At 42.2% G+C, this 18,850-nt stretch overlaps 1 protein-coding gene across 1 annotated transcript; it reads left to right on the plus strand.

The window, feature by feature from the left end:
- The first annotated feature begins 825 nt into the window (after positions 1–825).
- LOC118688848 (transforming growth factor beta activator LRRC32-like) lies at positions 826–11,861 on the plus strand. The gene is made up of 3 exons (XM_036386764.1): positions 826–892; positions 4,713–4,803; positions 9,722–11,861. Exons 1-3 carry the CDS (start codon positions 870–872, stop codon positions 11,660–11,662), a joined length of 2,055 nt encoding a protein of 684 aa, XP_036242657.1. The 5' UTR covers positions 826–869; the 3' UTR covers positions 11,663–11,861.
- The last annotated feature ends 6,989 nt before the right edge of the window (positions 11,862–18,850 follow it).

Genomic DNA, 18,850 nt, shown 5'->3' on the forward strand with positions numbered 1-18,850 from the left:
GAACTTGGGCAATTTGAAATCATCTTCTGCATGACAAAAGCACCCCTTTGCAGTGGGAATTCTTCCCACTGGATCCAGTATATTCAGCACTGTCTACTTACAGCCAAAAATTCAGCAGCTCATCTGAAAATGCCTTTATGGAGGCTTTTAGCCCTAATTCCTGCCTCATGCCATGAAAATCCATCAAGGGTGTTGTAGCCAACAATGGACCCCCTCCTGCCAGCAGACTGCAATCACACTCTCATTAGTGGGATGACTGCAAAAAGAAAAGTTATTTCTTCCAGAACAGGTTTCCAGATTGTGGGGTTTATAGTTATCAGCCACGAATTTTAAATATTTAATCTGCAAGCACTGTTTCCTTAAAGATGCAGAGAGGGATTTTGGTGCAGGAGCCTACAACCCTCCAGGAATGTAACTTGCAGACACACCCAAAATAAACACACTGTCATGCCCCACGCACAACAGCCAAACAATGGCATTGCCAATAAGTTACTTTTTCTCTGGAGAAAACCCACAGCCTGATCCTGACAGTTCCTCTGGCAAAAATCCCCCTGTCTCTCAATGCCTGCCCCAAGGAAGGGCTGCAGGATGTCACACAGTAGCTGACTCCGTCCCGAGCACAGCGGTGGCTAGGATCCAGCACAAGCCCGGGGAGGAGAGGAAGACAAGCAACATAATTTAAAGCAGACACTGTCCCAAATAAGGTTATTTCCCTGAAAAGGCCTTCATTCTGAAGTTATGAGTGAACCTCTAGGTGTTCTGAATGGGTGTGAACATGAACCCGAAGAATGATTGCATCGATACCGGGATTGAATCGATTTTGAAGAGCTGGACATGCTTTTTAAAGAGATGATAAGCAGTGTTTGGGGATGCAAGAAACCCTTGAAACAAGGTAAATGTGAAATAGCCACTCTTTTTACCCCTGAAGGCTCTAACTTAACAGGAAAGAGTTGTGTGGAAAAGGATCAGACCCTGGGGAGTGTGGTTTTTGTTCTGTGTGTTCTCTTGTATTTAACTTTCCTTGGCACAGAAGAGCATCTCCGTTAATTGTCTAAGCAATAACAAAAATTACGTTTGGGGAAATCTGGAAAGTGTTGCTTTTATTAAGCAAACAACATCTGTGAAGTAGCTTCAGGATTAATATTTTGATAGAGATGGAGGCAAACATTGTTCTGAAGTGGAAACTGGGAATGAATTGTTATTATTCCATAGTTTGAAATATGTATTGGGGCAAATTACTGGTCTTTGCCTTCTCTGCCTTTCCTACTTTTAAAGTGGGTATGCTGACATGGTTAGGGTATGCTTTTTCTAGAATTATTTGACTGACTTATTAATACTCCTTGGGGATGATATTGACTTAAACCACCTTTATTTTTCAGCTGGGGTTGACACTGCATGATTTTGAAGTGCTGTGATGGAAAGCTGTGGATTTAAATAGGGTTCAGAGCTCAGTCCTCTGAGTTATGCTGGGGTTTCTATCACAGCTTCCAGTGGGAGCAAACAGGCACTGATCATGAAGCTACTTCAGCTCTGGGAAAGCCTCAAAGCAATTAAAGCTCCTTTAAGTTGACTTGTTGCTGCTGCTGCTCCCAAACTGTTTTTGTAAGCTGTGGGTGGAGAGATCAATGCCAACAGGAAAGGTTTAGCATCAGTAGATGTCCTCTTGCACACCAAGGGAATGGGGGTCCTGTAACCCTGAGCTTGGCACTGGGAGAGCGTGGGGGGATGCTGAGACCTGCTCAGAGGGTAGAAAAGAGGGAGATGCACTGATGTGTCACACTAGAGGTTGCTGAGAAGGATCTAAAGGTTGTTTAGAGAAAAGCTACAAAGGAAAAGCTCCTCCCCTGGACAGCTGAACTGAAAACTACCCTAGGAAGGGAATCTCCTTGAGCAAGGAGGTTGGGCTGTACCATGACAGGTCAAGAGGAAGTAGCTTCAGGTTGTGCCAGGGGAGGTTCAGTTTGGATATTAGGAAAAATTTCTTCACCACAATGGTTGTTAAGCACTGGCACAGGCTGCCAGAGACCCCATCCCTGTAGGGATTTAACAGATGTGTGGATGTGGCACTTGGGAACATGGGGTAGTGATGGCCTTGGCACTGCTGGGAGAGCAGTTGGAGTTGGTGGTCTTAGAGGGCTTTTCCAAACTAAATGGTTCTGTGAAGACAGAGTCTATGTTGCTTTATGCTGGAAGAGGCCACCACATCCTTGATGAGCTTCAGTATGTGACAGCCACCTTAGAAACACCTTGAGGGACAACTTCTTTGCTTATTACAGATTTGCCTTACACAGCAAATCATTACATCATTTTTTTGTGTGTTCAAATACATAAATTTCCCAGCTGCTTTATAAACCTAGAATTTAAGAGGTTACAAAGTGTGTTAAGACTCTGGATTGTGTCAGGTTTATTATTTAAGAGGCAAAGAGACCTTTTTTTGCACTGACAGTGTGATAAGGGAAAACATTACAGAGCACACAGGCCACATACTGTTCCTCAGGGTGGTGCCCTGTTGTGGCTAATATCCTCAACTTAATTCATTTTGTCTGAACAGAAAGGATTTCCTTTTGAGGGCTTGGAGAAAAGCCATGTAATCATTGGTGTGTTCATCTTCTATCACCACCTCAGCAAACCAGTACTCAAATGATATAAATAGATTTCTCCTCCTTAAAGGAGGTTCCAGCTGCTCTAAGCATGGGGAAGGAAGAACAGAGGGGGAAAACAGAAACATTCTAGATGGTGATATTGGCAATTCCTCTTCCCATCAGATGATTTCAGTATATTTTGCAAACATGGATTCAGTGGTAGAGAATTAACATCCTTGATTTGGTTTTAACAGGGAGGAACACACTTCTGATCCCATTGCTGAGACCCGTTCTTTCACCTTGGGGTCACAGGTCACCACCCATCACTGGGGTTTTCTTGTGAAATGGAAGGAACACACAAACTGTACAGAGAGTAGCTGTGGTCTAATACTTCCCAGTTTCTCTATTCCTAGTACACAGCTCTGTTCTCTGGTTCAGGAGGGTAGAAATGGGGAGATTCCCATCAGGAACTTGTTGGCATTGCTGTTCAGTGACTGTCAGTGCTGTAAGGGGCCATCAGCTGCATCCATCAAAGTGACCTGAGAATGATCCAATCTTTTTTGTTTCCAGCTATTCAATGCTCTGTGGGTGGAAGCCACTGAGCAACAGTACATTGATGGTAGTGGCTTGTGCATGGTATTGGGGTTGCATTTGGAGCTGTTTGAAGCAGGAATGCTTGCCTTTGGCTTTGGTTCTGTTTTTCCCATTGTTCAGTGACAGGCCTCCCAGAGGTGTTTGCTTCTTTTGCAGTTCTGTGCTCTTTTGCTGGAGTGCTTTCCAAACAGTTAAACTCTGATGAGTTCTCTGTTTCACACAAATCCATTATATCTGTCTCTTTGTAAGGCTGATGATCTGTCCTTGTCCATGGCAGGGGGATTGCACCAGATAGCATTTAAAGGTCCCTTCCAACCCAAGCCTGAGAGAGTTCAAGAAGCATTTGGACAACACTCTTGGACACAGGGTTTGACTCTTGGGGATGGTGCTGTACAGGACCAGGGATTGGACCCAATTATTTTTGTAGGTTCATTCCAGTTTTACGTATTTTGTGATTCTGTGGAACATACGGTTCTATGATCTCCTGTCAAATGTATTTATAAGCCTGTCCATGCCTGCAGTGTGTAAAATGAAAAATCTCAGTCCACTCCTGTTCTGGTTTGAAAGCAAAACTAGTAAGAGACTCCAATTCAGAAATACAATTTATTAAGAAAAGGAAAAAAACCCAAAATAAATGCAACAATACAAAAGAAAAACCACTGACAGAGCCAGAATACAACGCGACACCCTGCTAGTTAGGGTGGTGGTAGCAGTCCAGATGAAATGGTCTTACTGAAGTGGTGATGGTGTAGACAAGGTCTGGTAGCTCTTGTCCTCTGGGAACCAGTGGGTAGGGGCAGCTTGTTCTGTCCCAAACCCCAGATTATATCCAGGTGGGGATGCTTAGCTCCTTGCCCCAGGCGGAGCATCTCGCAATGGGCTGATATCGTTCTGTGAGTCATGTGATGGGTGGGTCCACTAAACGGAAATGGCTCCCAGAATGAGTTATATCTGAGCCATGGTCTCAGAGCTCTTTCAGCAGCTCTTGAGGATGGGAGTAGAATACATCTTTATTTTCTAACCTAGGACAACTCCTTAAGCTGTTGGCATTGACTCAGCAAGGATACACATGGAAAAGCTCTTTGATGCTCTGGGATAAGAGGAGTAGAAAGTGTTTGGATGGAAATGACAACTGTTCCCACTTCTGGTTGTTACTGAGTGGCATGTATTGGCTTTGATCAGGACATGGCACCCAAAATTTATGCCCAGTTGAAAGCACTGGTGCTGTGTCTATGGGGTATGTGAAGATAAGTCAGTCTTCAGTAGTCTTTTTTCTCCATGATGCCAGACACCCTGCCCAGCTTGAACATCTGGACTTCATTGAGTGTCCTGGATATCATTTAGGCAGCAGCTAAAATCACAATGGGGAAAACCCATTAAATGCCTTGGACCTTCCTTTCAAGTCCTCAGAGATGGCTTAATTTATTGCACAGCTTGTGTCCTTCTCCATGTTAGGTGATGACCTGGTGCCAACTTTTGCATGTGTTGACCACTGTGTCCCATATGAGATCTAACTGTAATTATTTTTACCTACAGAGCCATGAAACTGTACATCATCTTCTTCCTGGCAGTGGTGAACAAAGAAACCTCTAACTATCAATTACCTGACGGGACATCCTGTGAAATGGTAAAGCTGTCTCTCTACTTAGGTCCCTTGAGATCCTGAGTGAGGTTGGGACTCCCTAGTTACAGGCACTGCACAAGCAGCTACAGTCTCTGAGAAGGGAAACCCCCCAGGACCAGGCTTCCTGAGATGGCAGAGGTGGGATTTGCAGGTTTAGGGGACCAGGCTTCCTGAGATGGCAGAGGTGGGATTTGCAGGTTTAGGGGATGCTTGGCAGTTTGTCCTCAGGCTGTGTCCTTGTTGTAGTGACAGCATATAAAGGGGAGGGGGGGCAAAGAAGAGTCACTGTCTCGGCTTTTTTCCTAAGAAGGAGCTGGTTTAAAGAAATTTGACTTGATTTCCCTAAGACTGTAGAGGGTTTCTGTGGCTAAGACGAGAAAGAACTTAGACTTAAAATCAACTTCTTTATATCAGTTGTTCTTTGTACTTTCATTAAAACATCTTCTGTGAAATACTTCTATTCCAGCTCTTTTGTAATAACAAGTAGACTGACCTCCTCTGCCCTGACATAGCATTTCTGCCAGGGAAGTTGTACCTGACTTCTGCTGGAGTGAAGAGAAATGATGAAGACTCTTGCTCCAGTACAAAATCTGCTCCTTGAATTTTTGCAAGTAGCTGGTACAATATTATAAATGTTATTTGCAACTGAGCTTTCTCCTTTCCCTCTCCGAGTGCTTCTGACTGTACCAGGATGTTTAAAAATACTTGTTTTTCCCCCCCCCCCTTGAACACTGAAGCTGTTCAGCACAAATCCTCAAGAATTTCCAAAATAGGGAAAAAATAATTTGCTAGCTGTACACATCTCCCTTGTGGGACTCATTCCATTCCTGCCCACCCTGCCATATTGCTGCACTTCCTGAATTCCAGAGAAATTAAGACCTAGAGTATATATAAAAAGATCTTGGGAAGGTGACTGGGTGGCTGAGCTCCTTGGCTGGAGAGGGAACACTGATGCAGCCACTGTAAACAGGACAGCCTGGGCCCCATGTCATAGTCACATGAAGGCTGGATGAGCCACGCAATAATCCAAGCAATTTCATCCCATTTCTTGATGGCTCACAGACCAGGCTGATTGCTGAGAAGTGAACACATGCTTCCATCAAGCCAACAACACAGCTATGCTGGGATAAAATGAGCCCTGACAGAAAACACACTGCTGTCAGGGGCCAGGATGCTCATATGATGTAAATCACCGGCTCAGTGTTGCTAATGTCCATGCTGATTGCCTTCCTTCACTGGCATTTGGTGTGGCTCTAAACACACTCAAAGAAAGAAGGAGCTTCTGGATTGGCTGGTCAGCTGTCATTGACAGTCCTGCATTGCATCACAGCCTCACTGTTTTATATGGTACTTTCCCTGTGGTGACACCTTTAGAATAGCAAAGGCTCAGAAATGGAAACTTTAATCTCAAATATCACGGAAGAGACATGAGTCAGAAACCTGTGCTACTTTCTGAGTCACCACTGGTGGTTCTGTTGCTGAACTAAACTCTCTTGCTAGAGGTTTTAGGAAGTAAACAGTCCCTACCAGACCCCTGACATGGGGGTGAACTGCACTGATTATACCAGTTACACCACATCTATCAGTTTGTGAGACAATAAGGAACAGATCAAATGTCAGGACATTCTTCCTAACTCACATTATTTTCCAAGGATAGGCAAAGCTTCAACTCTATCATATTTTACCTCCCAAAGAAAGATGATCTTGCTAATTCCTGTTAGTTGGCAAAGGAGGAAATTTCAAATAATTCATAGAAGGGAAGGGATTTTAGAAAATTTTATTTTATCTTGCTTTGAGGTGATGCAAGGACAGATGTGTAACCAGATGTCATAGATCATCTGATGTGTGGTACCTGGGCAAAATGCTAAGGTTTGATTGTTTAGCTGTGCCTCTACCTGAGCAGCTCTTCTAAGAATGGTCAGGGACACCATACAAGCACAGGTCAGTGCCAAGTGGTTCCAGCCCAGATTCTTGGCTCAAGTGTTCATGAATTGATAAAGGAGAACTCAAGGGCAGTCTTGAGTCCAACTCCTTTTTGTAGGGCTCTTACTGAGGTGGCTGACAACTTCCACCCAGTGCTGAGCAGTGAAGAACTGGAGTCAGAAACCAAATGATGCCCAGCTTTTGAACTGTTGGGTATTTTTTTTGTTTTTTGCCAGCATCTTGATGGGACCAAGTGATCCTCACCCTCCAGTACTTCTTAACAATGGACTTGAAACGAACTGAAGGCAGCACTGGCAGAGGTGATGAAGTCAGGACATGAGATTGACAAAAGTCTCTTTTCCAGTCTCAGGTTACCAGCCCATTGGACTAAGGGGTGAGAGGCATGGACACAAACCAAACAGATGCTGTTTGCTCCATCCCACAGAGAAATGCTTCATCTTTTTTTTCCTGCTACTGATGACAATAAAATTCATGCAGTTTGAGCCTTGGGGGAGAAAATATGGTGCAGAAGAGACAAGATAAGAAATTTAGTGAGGATCAAAATAGTCAGTGTAAAGGAAGGAGAGTTTAAAAAGAAAAATGAGAGGCGAAATGTTATAGGAACAAGTGGCAGACAGTGTGAGGTGTAGATTTTATTACTCCCTTTTATCACTGGGAGGGTTCCATAGATGCAGATTAAAAAACAAATCATGCAAGATACATGGTGAACAGTGGCTGACCTCTCCCCCATCAACTTCAATGAAAAGCAGATTTCTGGCATTGGCAGGAGTTGCATCAGGACTTTGGTAAGATTCTAGCTGCCCAGGGGAATGGAGGGTGCTCAGCACTTGCTGGGATCTGGCTGAAAGTGTGAGAAGAAACCTGGCATCTGCCTTAGGATGCAAAGCAGTTTCTGCTTTTTCACTCTGGATTTTTGTATCCTCCTGGCTTCTTCCTCCTCCATAAATGAGTAAGAAGAGGTTTCTTGCCCTGTTATTCGTGTCTAGGAAATAAGGCCAACTCTGGGCATAATTTAACTCAAAATGAGGAATTGCACAGTGACTTTCAGGAAAGAAATATTTTCAGGGAGAAGTCAGAAAATTTCCTTCTTTTTTTTTTATTTCTAATTTTTTTAGCTGAGGGAGATTTGAGTGAGTTGGAGGGAAAAGACGAAGAGGTTTGAGTTTTAATAGTCAATTTACTTGGGATCATTGGGAAAAATGTGTCATGGGAGCAGCTTGTGTGCATCTAGAGTTTGAATGAGCACTTGCACTTCTCTGGGCCATTCTGTGTGGTCTCCAGAACTAAGATGATGCAAAAGAGATTCACAAAATGCTGACTAGTGCCCCACTTCTGCTAAACAGATCTGCCACTTCATTCACCTCCAAGTTCATATAAAACAGATGGGATTTAATATCTTTGACTTTTAATATTTGCTTGATTTCTGAAAAGCTTCATGTCATGGAATCTGGATCCTACTTCTTCATAGAAGTTAAGATTCAACAGACCATTTTTTCTTTCTCTTTTTCCTTTCCTTTCCTTTCCTTTCCTTTCCTTTCCTTTCCTTTCCTTTCCTTTCCTTTCCTTTCCTTTCCTTTCCTTTCCTTTCCTTTCCTTTCCTTTCCTTTCCTTTCCTTTCCTTTCCTTTCCTTTCCTTTCCTTTCCTTTCCTTTCCTTTCCTTTCCTTTCCTTTCCTTTCCTTTCCTTTCCTTTCCTTTCCTTTCCTTTCCTTTCCTTTCCTTTCCTTTCCTTTCCTTTCCTTTCCTTTCCTTTCCTTTCCTTTCCTTTCCTTTCCTTTCCTTTCCTTTCCTTTCCTTTCCTTTCCTTTCCTTTCCTTTCCTTTCCTTTCCTTTCCTTTCCTTTCCTTTCCTTTCCCCTTCCCTTCCCTTCCCTTCCCTTCCCCTTCCCCTTCCCCTTCCCCTTCCCCTTCCCCTTCCCCTTCCCCTTTCCCCTTCCCCTTCCCCTTCCCAGAACTTCCCTTTCCCCAGATCCCCAAATACATTAATAACAAAACTTTTTCTCCAGTAAATTAAATGCTGCTTAAGCCTTTCACATTCCATTTCCTCCTGCTGCTGTATGTTCTTCCTAACAGCAAAATAGAACTTGATGGTTATGTAAGGATGGTTGTGTTCATGTTTCCAATGTTCCCCATGAACACACACATAAATTTTGCACTTCTGCTGAGAATTGGCCTGAAAAGGGCTGACCCTAACTGCACATCCCATCTTTTCCCCTCTCAAACACTGAATTTACATAATTTGTGTTTTCAGTGTTGTATCACAGTGTCTTGTGTGGGTGGCTTCATAAGGTGTGCTCCCCATGCAAATGGAAGGGAACTGTTGCCTTAGGAAAAGGATAAACATGGAAGATAAAAGTGGAATGAGTTTGGAGATTGGTGTCAGAAATGTCTCAGTTGTTGAATGACCCTATTTGATTAAAGCTGCATTCCTTAACTGAGCCATGGCTAAGGGAAGGCATATTTGAACATATGACTGTGAAGGAGACACAGGGTTTGTGCTATAGGATCCTTATAGGGTTTTATACCTCCTTGCTCTGGAACCCATGTTGCCAACAGAGTGAAGCTCTTCCAAGTACTGCTTACTACTGCAAGTAGAGTCTGCAAAATCTAACACAGTGATGAAAGTGAGAAAATTAAACATCAGCACGAAAATGAGGAAAAGGTGCTTGTTTGCAGAGAAACTCTGTTTTTGGGACTGTTCAAATGAGTCCAGAGAAAGGTACAAAGAGGAGACCTTTTAGTAGGTATCACATGCAGATTAAACTCTACTATTCAAAGTCAGAAGTCTCTTTAAAATAAAATGTTAGCTGCAAAGGAGCTGATTGGGACTGTTGCTCTTGCTGTCTGAATGCTCAGAAAAAGTGGTCAGTGTTTCAGAAGCAGCATCTGCCTTGGATGCTGAATGTTATTTTTCTTATATTTAATGCAAAGACATTTTTCATTTGTCGTGTAACATGTCCTTTTCTCTTTTTCTGGCAGGCAAACTCTCAGGCATTTTGCCACAACAAAGACCTCCACCAAATCCCTCATGACCTCTATCCAAATGTAAACAAAATAGATCTGTCCGGAAATCGGATTCAAAGCATTCCTGAAATGTCACCATCATTTTACACTTCCCTTCAGTGCCTGGATTTAAGCTCTAACCAGATAAGTTTCATCACGCCTGGAGTCTTTGCACACATGAAGAGTTTGCTGGAAATAAATTTAGCCAACAATCACTTATATGAGCTTGCTCAAAATGGCACAGAGGGGATTGGACTCTTACCCAAGGTGGAAGTACTGGACTTGTCCCACAACAGTCTGTACAATGGGATGGCTGAGCATTTCATTAAAGAAGCTCCAGCACTGCGGTATCTTTCCTTGGCAGACAACAGTATTATAATGGTATCACAAAAGATGTTTCAGGGATCTCCCAATCTTGTGGAGATAGATCTTCAGAGCAACATCATCATGGAAATAGAAGAAGGTGCTTTTGAGACTCTAGTGAGCCTGTCCAAACTCAATCTCTCAAGGAATTCAATTACTTGCATCTCTGATTTTAACCTCAGGCAGCTGGAGATACTTGACCTTAGCAGGAACAGCATTGAGACCTTCCACACCACAAAATCAGATGATGAATATAGCTTAAGGTGTTTGGATCTGAGTGAAAACAAACTGTTTCATTTCCCAGTGTTCCCTCAGGTAAATAAGCTGGTAACTCTGAATTTATCAAAGAATTTAATCCAGCTCACTGCTGAATCCCCTCATAATAAAATGGACTATGTGAAAAATGAATGGCTAAATGCTTCTGTCCATTTTCTTGACCAGAAGCAAAGTAGAAACAAAAGTTCTCTTAATTTATCACAGCTTGTATATTTAGACTTAAGTTATAATGAAATCAAATCCATTCCAGATGGGTTCTTTGAGTCAATGTTGTCCCTTCACACCCTTAATCTCAGTAAAAACTGTCTTCAGGCATTTGCAGTAACTTATGACAGTGCACTGATCTCTTTAACTGTCCTTGACTTGAGCTACAATGCTTTGCAAAACCTTCTCCTTGATGCTGGTACCTTGTCAAATTTGAAGGATCTCTACATTCAAAACAACTACCTTCAAACATTGCAGTTTGACATCTTCTCAAATCTTCCTAGCCTTAGACTGCTTAATCTACAAAGCAATAATATCAGCCTTTGCAGCATGTACTCAGGATTGGCTAAGCAAAGACTTGCTGGAGAGGAAAGTGGTTGTGTGTCATTTGTGAATTCTCCCACTCTTCAGTACTTGTACCTAGCTGACAACATGCTGAACGTCCTGCCAGCATACAGCTTCTACAAGACTCCTCTGGTTGTCTTGGACCTCTCCATGAACCCTGGACTGAAAATAGAACTTAAAGCATTATCAGGTCTGGAAAAGTCTCTGGAATGTTTGTATTTATATGGTAATAGCCTGGTAGATTTAAATATTGACTTGCCTTGTTTTAGTCACCTTAAACATTTAAACCTCTCTGAAAATCAGCTGAACTGGCTGCCTAAGTGGGGTAGTGACTCTCCACTAGAAGTTCTGGACCTACGGAACAACAGGTTCAGTACATTGCAGAACAGCAATATTTTAGCATTAGAAAATTCACTTAAAAACTTGTATCTCACCGGGAACCCACTTAGCTGCTGTGGAAACATCTGGCTTTCATCAATGATCCAGAACAAAAATGTCCAGATCCCCAATGTGGAGCATTTAACGTGCCAGCACACTCAGAATTTTGGGTACCAGGATGAAATGCACATTAAGAACATTAGACCAGAAGACTGTGAAAAAGAGGATCTGAAGAAAATCAACTTCCTTACTATATTAACATTTGTGTTGGTTTTATCTGTGATCATCGTTGGTGTGGGTTCATTTTTTTGCTTCCGCAGGCAAAACTTTACCCATCAGTTTAAAGCATAGTATCACAAAATGTCTTGAAAACTGAAGAAATCAGGTGCTACACTGACAGTGTGTAGAAATAAAGGGTAAAATTCTCATCTTTGAGTTTCAGCTGTGGATTTTAAATGCTTTTGAAGTGCCCCTGAATTACACCACTGGTATGGGTTGCTGGGTTTTGAAGGAGAATTTGCTATGTTTTGCAGATCCATGGTTTAACTCAAAGAGGAGAAAATTGGCCCTTGTGTGCAATATATATTTAACTGAGTTTAATGTGAAGAAAGTCATCTCTGGGATGAAGTGTTTTAAAAAAAATCCTGAAGCATGAATTTCAACCAGCTAACATTGAACTGAAATGTTTATATTTCTAAGAAAAACTGTTGTAAAATCACTGCATATGAATGCATTTCAAGGCAGAAAAATAGTATATCTACTTTTAAAGGCTATGGCAGGTTAGACGGCAAAAAAGTGTTTTGAAGATACCAGTGTGAAATAATGTATAGGGAACACAATCCTGGGCCATTATTCAGAACTGTCTTTCTGCTGACTTTCCCCAGAAATATATTATTGTCTAGAGGATGTGCTGCACGAAAAGCTCTGTAGGTCCTCATTCTGTGATGTGTTTAACATGGCCAGCCTGGTGCATTGCTAAAAGTTGAATACTGACAGATATTATGTCCCAAACTCTCACAGAAAATTCACATGACAGTGAGTGGGAGCCTGACCTGCTAACAGGGTTCAGTGGCTTTGAAAAGGAACTACATCAGGTCTTCTGTTAATGCCAGGAACTGTCCATTCAGGCACATAGAAGTGGTGGTCAAACTGAAACCTGTCTAGGTAAATAACTCAGAGTCCAATTGCTGCTCCATTTCTGTTTCTTACAGCTAGTGAATGTCAAAACTAGCACACTACAAAATGGTGTATCATTATATTTTTTAAGCAATTGTGTATGAAACTGGCTGGTGGTTTTCATTGTGGAATTTTGTACAATAAAAACAACTTTGAATTTTGTAAAAAGCACAAGGCAGTGGATATATTAAAGCACTAGCTTGGAATACTCCACAGATGAAAAGAAATGTCTTCCTATTTTTCTTTGGTATTTGGACTCCACCTTAGACCTCTACCTTCTGGTGCTGAAGCAGAGACAGCTGCTTCATATTATAGAGCACAACCAGTGGAGAATAAGGAGATGTACTGGAGATGTAGGCAAGAATTTGGGACAGGTTGCCCAGATGTCTGCCCCATCCCTGGATGTATTCAAGGCCACATTGGATGGGGTTTGGAGCAATCTGGCCTAGCAGAAGGTGTCCCTACTCTGGGCAGGGGATTGGAACAAGATGATGTTTAAGTTCCCTTCCAAACCAAACCATTTTGTGATTTCGGTGATCCTGTGATTTTGAACAAACCATCAGCAGCAATAGGGCCTGATCTAACATTTACGGAAGCCAATGGCTCAAGCACTTATCTTGTAGAAGGCTTGCACAAGCAGCAATCCCAGGGATTAGCTGGAAGCTCAAAGGCAAGCCAAGCTCCAAGCTGTGCGCTCAGATGGTGATTTGCCACAGACTGAGTTCATGGCTTTTGTGTCAAGCATGGCAAGACTATTTCTCCTACTGTGAGAGCCACTGTTAGCTTGGCTGCTGTGACTAGAATCAGTTAATAACCTGGTGACAGAGCCAAACTCATTTAATTAACAGTTTTAACTCTGCTATTGTTTTGCTCTACAAAAAGGAAGTTCTTGTTATTACTATGGGACTAATTAGACTTCCATTGACTTCCTAGGGAGCAGAAATAATTTTTGGAGGAATAAGTCTCAGAAGTAAAGTGCAGCATGGCTCATTTGGATTTTTCTGTTAGCAGCATAAGCAAACAAGTAGTGACATGAGCATGCTTCAGCCAATTCTTTTAATCTGGGTGAGAGGAGAAGCATGAGGGGAAGAAAATATGAATAAATTTACCAAGAGAGGGAAAACAGGAAAAATGGGAGCTCTACACTACATTGTTCAAAATTATTCAAAATAGGAATACGTAGATGATAGCCCCACCATTTGCTTCTCCTGTGTGTTACTGTGTCTGCAAGAAGACCAAATGACAGAGTACCCCATCCTACATCAAAGGTAGCCATCACTAAGACATTACACATCTTTCCACCAATCAGCCCCATTGTCCTAGTAGGTTGGTGTCATGGTTTAACAAAGCAGAATATGAGCCCCATCCCAGTGGAATCAGGACAGTAGACATGAGACAGCCTGTAATTTTGCAACCAAAATTGGCACCCTCATTCATTAAGGGTTTTTCATAAAGTCCTTGCAAAAACCTCTGCTGATGCAAAGAGCTCCTTCTGCTAAGCCAAGGGATATCCTTCTGTGATTCTGGTATCTGTAATAGAGCATTTGGGATTAATGCAGTCAGTGCAAACTCTGTTTTCTTTAAGTTGCCACATGCAAAAAATGGCTTCCTTTCTGCAGCTGTTTGCATGGGACAGGACAATAGAAACACAGAATCCTAAACTGGTTTGGGCTGGAAAGGACCTTAAAGACCATCTCATTTCAACCCCCTACCATTAGCAGTGATGCCATTTACGAAACCAGGTTGCTCAGGGCCCCATCCAACCTGGCTTTGAACACTGCCAGGGGTAGGACAGCCACAGCTTCTCTGGGCAGCCTGTGCCAGGGCTTCACCACCCTCACAACCAAGAATTTCTTCCTGACACCTAATCTAGACCTCCCCTCTTTCAGTTTAAAACTATTGCTCCTTGTCCTGTTACTGTCTGCCCATATAAGAAGTCAGTCTCTCTCCTTTTAAAAACTCCTTTAGGTACAGGAAGGCAGCAATGAGGTCTCCTTGCAGTCTTCTCCATGCTGAACAACAATATATCTCCCTAAAGCATTTCTTACCAGAGTTTGCTGTGTTTTCTTCCTGAAACAATCCTCTGTAGTGGGATCAATTAAGTACTGGAAGCACTAGAAACACTCCCAGAGAGGGTCCCTTTGAGCTCAGCAAGTCATGATTCTCGTTGGTCATCCACGGAAAATCAAGTCTCAGTTTTCAGAAACTTGTTTTTTTTCTGCAAAGCCAAGACAAAATAACATCCTCGCAGGGTACCAGTCTCTGGACACAGATTTCTGCTGGGACCCTGGTCAGCCCTAAATTAGCCACAGTGGGTTAGTATACAAAAGAATAATTACCTCCTAATATTTTGGAAACTCAAAGCATTTCCTCGCTCTATGTATTCCTCATGTAATTCAGTACTCTTTTATTTCTCTGTGGAGAAACAAACTGAACGAAAAGTATCAGTAACCAGGGAAATGGGTTGAAACTGAAATGGGAGGAAGAAGAAACTGAAAATGCATGGAAGAGCTTTCTGAGGAGGACCTGTCAGGCTATACTACATTCTTTTACAAGCAAAGACGTTTGGAGGCTAATGCAACATGATATTAAGCAAAAATCTGGGTCAATATAAGGGAACAATCCTGCAACACTGAGTCTCTTTTCTCCCAAGCTATTGACCATGGCTGTTCTGCTGTGTTGCAAAGCCATTAGTTCCACAGATTCCCTCCTCCAGTCCATTTCTAGCAGTTGTCATGTCACATATCTGGGAGACAATGTGAGACTTGATTGCAGCCTTCCCATTCCTAAAGGAGGCTTGTAAGAAAGAGGAAGAACGGCTTTTTAAGCAGGGGCATAAGACAAGAAAAGGGGGAACAGCTTTAAAATAAGAGCAGAGATTTAGATGAGGAAGAAGTTCTTTACTGTGAAGGTGGTAAAACACTGGCATGGGTTACAAAGAAGTTGTGGATGCCTCATCCATGTAAGTGTTCAAGGCCAGGTTGGATGGAGCTTGGAGCAACCTGGTCTAGCGGAAGGTGTCCTTGCCCATGGCAGGGGACTGGAACTGGGTGTTCTTTAAGGTCCCATCCAACCCAAACCATTTGGTGACTTCATGATTTTCCAATTCACAAGCAGTATACTCTATGAAGAAATATTCTGGAAGGTGACTATGGAAGAGTATTTAGTCTTTACTCTTCCTGAGTTTCCCAGAAAAGGAAGTGGAGAAGGGAGTCCCTGATCCTGAAGACCAGTGAAGGAAACAATTCCATTTTCAGGTAGAAAACCCACCAAAGGGAAGAAGGTTTGGAATGGGCAACTAGGCTGGAGGTATGGCACAAGGAGAAGAGAAGGGGAATAAGAATAGTTAGAACAGGAATCTGGAATCCAAGTTACAGAATCACTGAATAGTAACAGAATAGTTAGGGTTGCAAGGCACTTCTGGAGATCATCTAGTCCAACCCCACTGCTACAGCAGGTTCACCCAGAGCATATTGCACAGGATTGTGTCTATGTGGGTTTTAAAGATTTCCAGAGAGGAGACTCCACAATCTCTCTGGACAGCCTGATGTAGCACTCTGTCACCCTCTGAAGGGAAGGAATGGTCTGGATGAAATTAGAACCAGGAGCAGGAACTAAGCTTGTTCAGCCTGGAGAAGAGACGGTCTTGATGAGAAGTCTTTGCCATTAGTGGATGGACAGTTACAAGGAAAAACATCAGCTCCTCCCAGGAGTATTCACTGAAGGGACAAGATACAACTCCTGAGAGCTGCAGCTGGGGAACTTCACATTAAACATAAGGGAAAAATTCTTCATAATGAGAAAGGTCAAACTCTGGAAAGGCCTTGGAGACTTTCAAAACTCATCAGGGCAAGACCCTGAGCAACTACTTCTGACACTGAAGTTGGCCCAGCTTCAATCAGGGAGCTGGATTGGAGCTCTCCAGAGGCTCCTTCTGTTCCAAATTATTCTCCTAATCTCTGGAAAACAAGAATGGGTCATGCACTTAGGTAAAGAATAGAGTAGCAGAGAAACAGAGCCTCTAACTAACATCTGTTCCCTGAAGTAGTGGAAGGGATTTGGCAGAAGTGTCCAGAAAGATGGCAAAAGTGGCTGATGATGTCAGATGTTGACAGAGCTAGTCAGCTCATGGAAGTCTGAGGTCAAATAACCTTTCCTTTTTTTTTCCCTCCCAAGTTTTATAGCTCAAAATTAAAGTTAATATTTCCAACATTTTCCACGAAAATTCTGAAAAATATGAAGTTGGCAAATATCTCCTTTGTAAGGCCAGAATTTCAATTTTAATTCAGATATTCCTACTGCTGAAAGCATATACAATTAAAAAAAATCATTGCTACATCCAGTTTGCTTTTATTATATTTGTTCTAGAGAAGATAAGGAAATATTTCAATCAGCTAATGCTATAGAACATCCCTCCCAGTTGTCCCTAAGCAGAGAAAATAAAATAAAATAGGCATAAAATATTAGGCTGTTGAAATGATAGAAATCTTTTCATGTTTTAAAATATCAATTAGTGCTGGAACACAGGAAGAACATAAAATAAAATAATGGTAGTTACCTTTCAAAATTCCAGAAGAGACCCATGAGGTAAGGTTTTCATGAAAAAATGTTTTATGTTGTAGAAATTCCTTCCATCATGAGTACTTACATTGTAATTCATATTTTAAAAATAATATTTCCAAGCTTTATGTCTTCACCGCCTTTCACTTTAAAATGCTACAAAAAAATCCAACAAGAAGCATAGATTGAAGAGTTTCAAACCCTCATTTTCACTGATGGTTTCCTCTGGAAAACACTTTGTACCAGACTTTAGCATAAGTTACTTGCCTCACATATGTGATTCAAGACCCTGTGTTTTCTTTAATGTGTCCCCGTGTTACACCACAGGCATCAGGCAAGGAATTGAATTGTTAAAATGGACCCATCACCCCTAATTCAAGCTCCTTTCCTGTTTGGAAAGAATGAGGCCCACTGAGGTGAAGATCCAGAAAATTATTTGGGTGCTTTAATTGCCAGTCTAGATATTTAAACCCAAAATAGAAATCTTTACCTTGTTTAGCTGCTGGTTCTTCTACCTGGTGCCTGAAGTCTCTAGAGAACTATGTTTGATGGGGAAATTTCCTGTGAATTTCTGCTTCTTGGAATATTCAGAAGTGCCACAAACAGCACAAAACCATTTTCATGTTTGTAAGCCCCACAGAACTCTCATTTTGAACTTTCCTCTACCAAGTCTCCCAAGTAGATAGATATTGTGAAAGGAAGTGTAGCTGGAAATAAAGCAGCAGTGATAACTCCATGTCTAGGTGGCTAGTCCAGTTCTCTCCTCTATCCTCATGGGTGTTTTCTCTTCTTTAAGTGCTGTCCTCCTTTCCAGGCCAGATGGAGTGCTACATGGATCCTATCAATTCATCCTCAGTTTTGTCTCAATATGCAGAAGGTTGTGCTCCTTAAAGGAGATTAAGGTAACCTCTGGAGGACAGAACTATTCTCTCCACACAAAAATCTGACTGCTGGGACTGCAGAAGGCAGAGGGGAAGAGCTTGAACAAGAGACTTGGGAAGTACCACACTCCCATATTTAATGACATACTAATTAAAACAATGTCCTTTCCTGCAGAGGAGGACTTTAACTCATGATGTGTCATATGTGCTCTGAACACTATGTTATAGGAGAAAAGAGAAAGGAAAATCACCACAACCTCCATCTACTGTTTCATAAGGAAGGCTGAGGTGTGTGAACCACCAGTGATTAGTTCTGTCTCACTCTTTAGCCCAGATTGGCATTTAAGTCCCTGAAGGAGGCTAAAGAAAAGTACAATCATGAAGGATTAGGGCATCTGAGTCCCCTGACAGACATCTTAATTCCCATATGGTCTCTACATCCACGAGCCGGAGAGCCAGTTTGTCTGGGAGAGCCAGTTTGTCTGGGAGAGCCACAGCCCTGACACGGAATGAGCCAAGCCTCTCTTCAGCTTTGTTGACAAGACCTCCACAAAGAGCTGTGAAGAGTTGTGAGGGCTTGGGTGGTGAACAGATTGTAAGTTGACCACAAGCTCATATAGTGATGTTTGCATTTATGTGTATCTTAGAGTCATGGAATTGTTCAAGTTGGAAAAGACCCCTAAGGTCATAAAGACCAAGAGTTTCCCCAGCCACTAAGGCCACCCCTAACCCATGTCCTCAAATGCCACATCCACATGGCTTTTATCTCCCTCCACAGATGGTTGTCACCATTTCCCTGGGCAGCCCGTTCCAATGCCTTCAATTATTTTTCAATGTTCTTTCAGTGAAGAAATTTTCCTGGTAACCGATCTAAACCCTGGCACAACTTGAGACTATTTTCTTTTCCTATTCTTCCTGTTAC

This window comes from Molothrus ater, chromosome 2, assembly GCF_012460135.2.
Source record: "Molothrus ater isolate BHLD 08-10-18 breed brown headed cowbird chromosome 2, BPBGC_Mater_1.1, whole genome shotgun sequence".
Taxonomy (NCBI): Eukaryota; Metazoa; Chordata; class Aves; order Passeriformes; family Icteridae; genus Molothrus; species Molothrus ater.

Excerpts from the sequence above, each read along its gene's own strand:
- LOC118688848 (XM_036386764.1), top strand. The coding sequence starts at position 870 with ATGCAAGAAACCCTTGAAACAAG. Across the intron at positions 893-4,712 it reads CAAGAAACCCTTGAAACAAG|AGCCATGAAACTGTACATCA; the intron begins GTAAATGTGAAA and ends TTTTACCTACAG. Across the intron at positions 4,804-9,721 it reads ACGGGACATCCTGTGAAATG|GCAAACTCTCAGGCATTTTG; the intron begins GTAAAGCTGTCT and ends TTTTTCTGGCAG.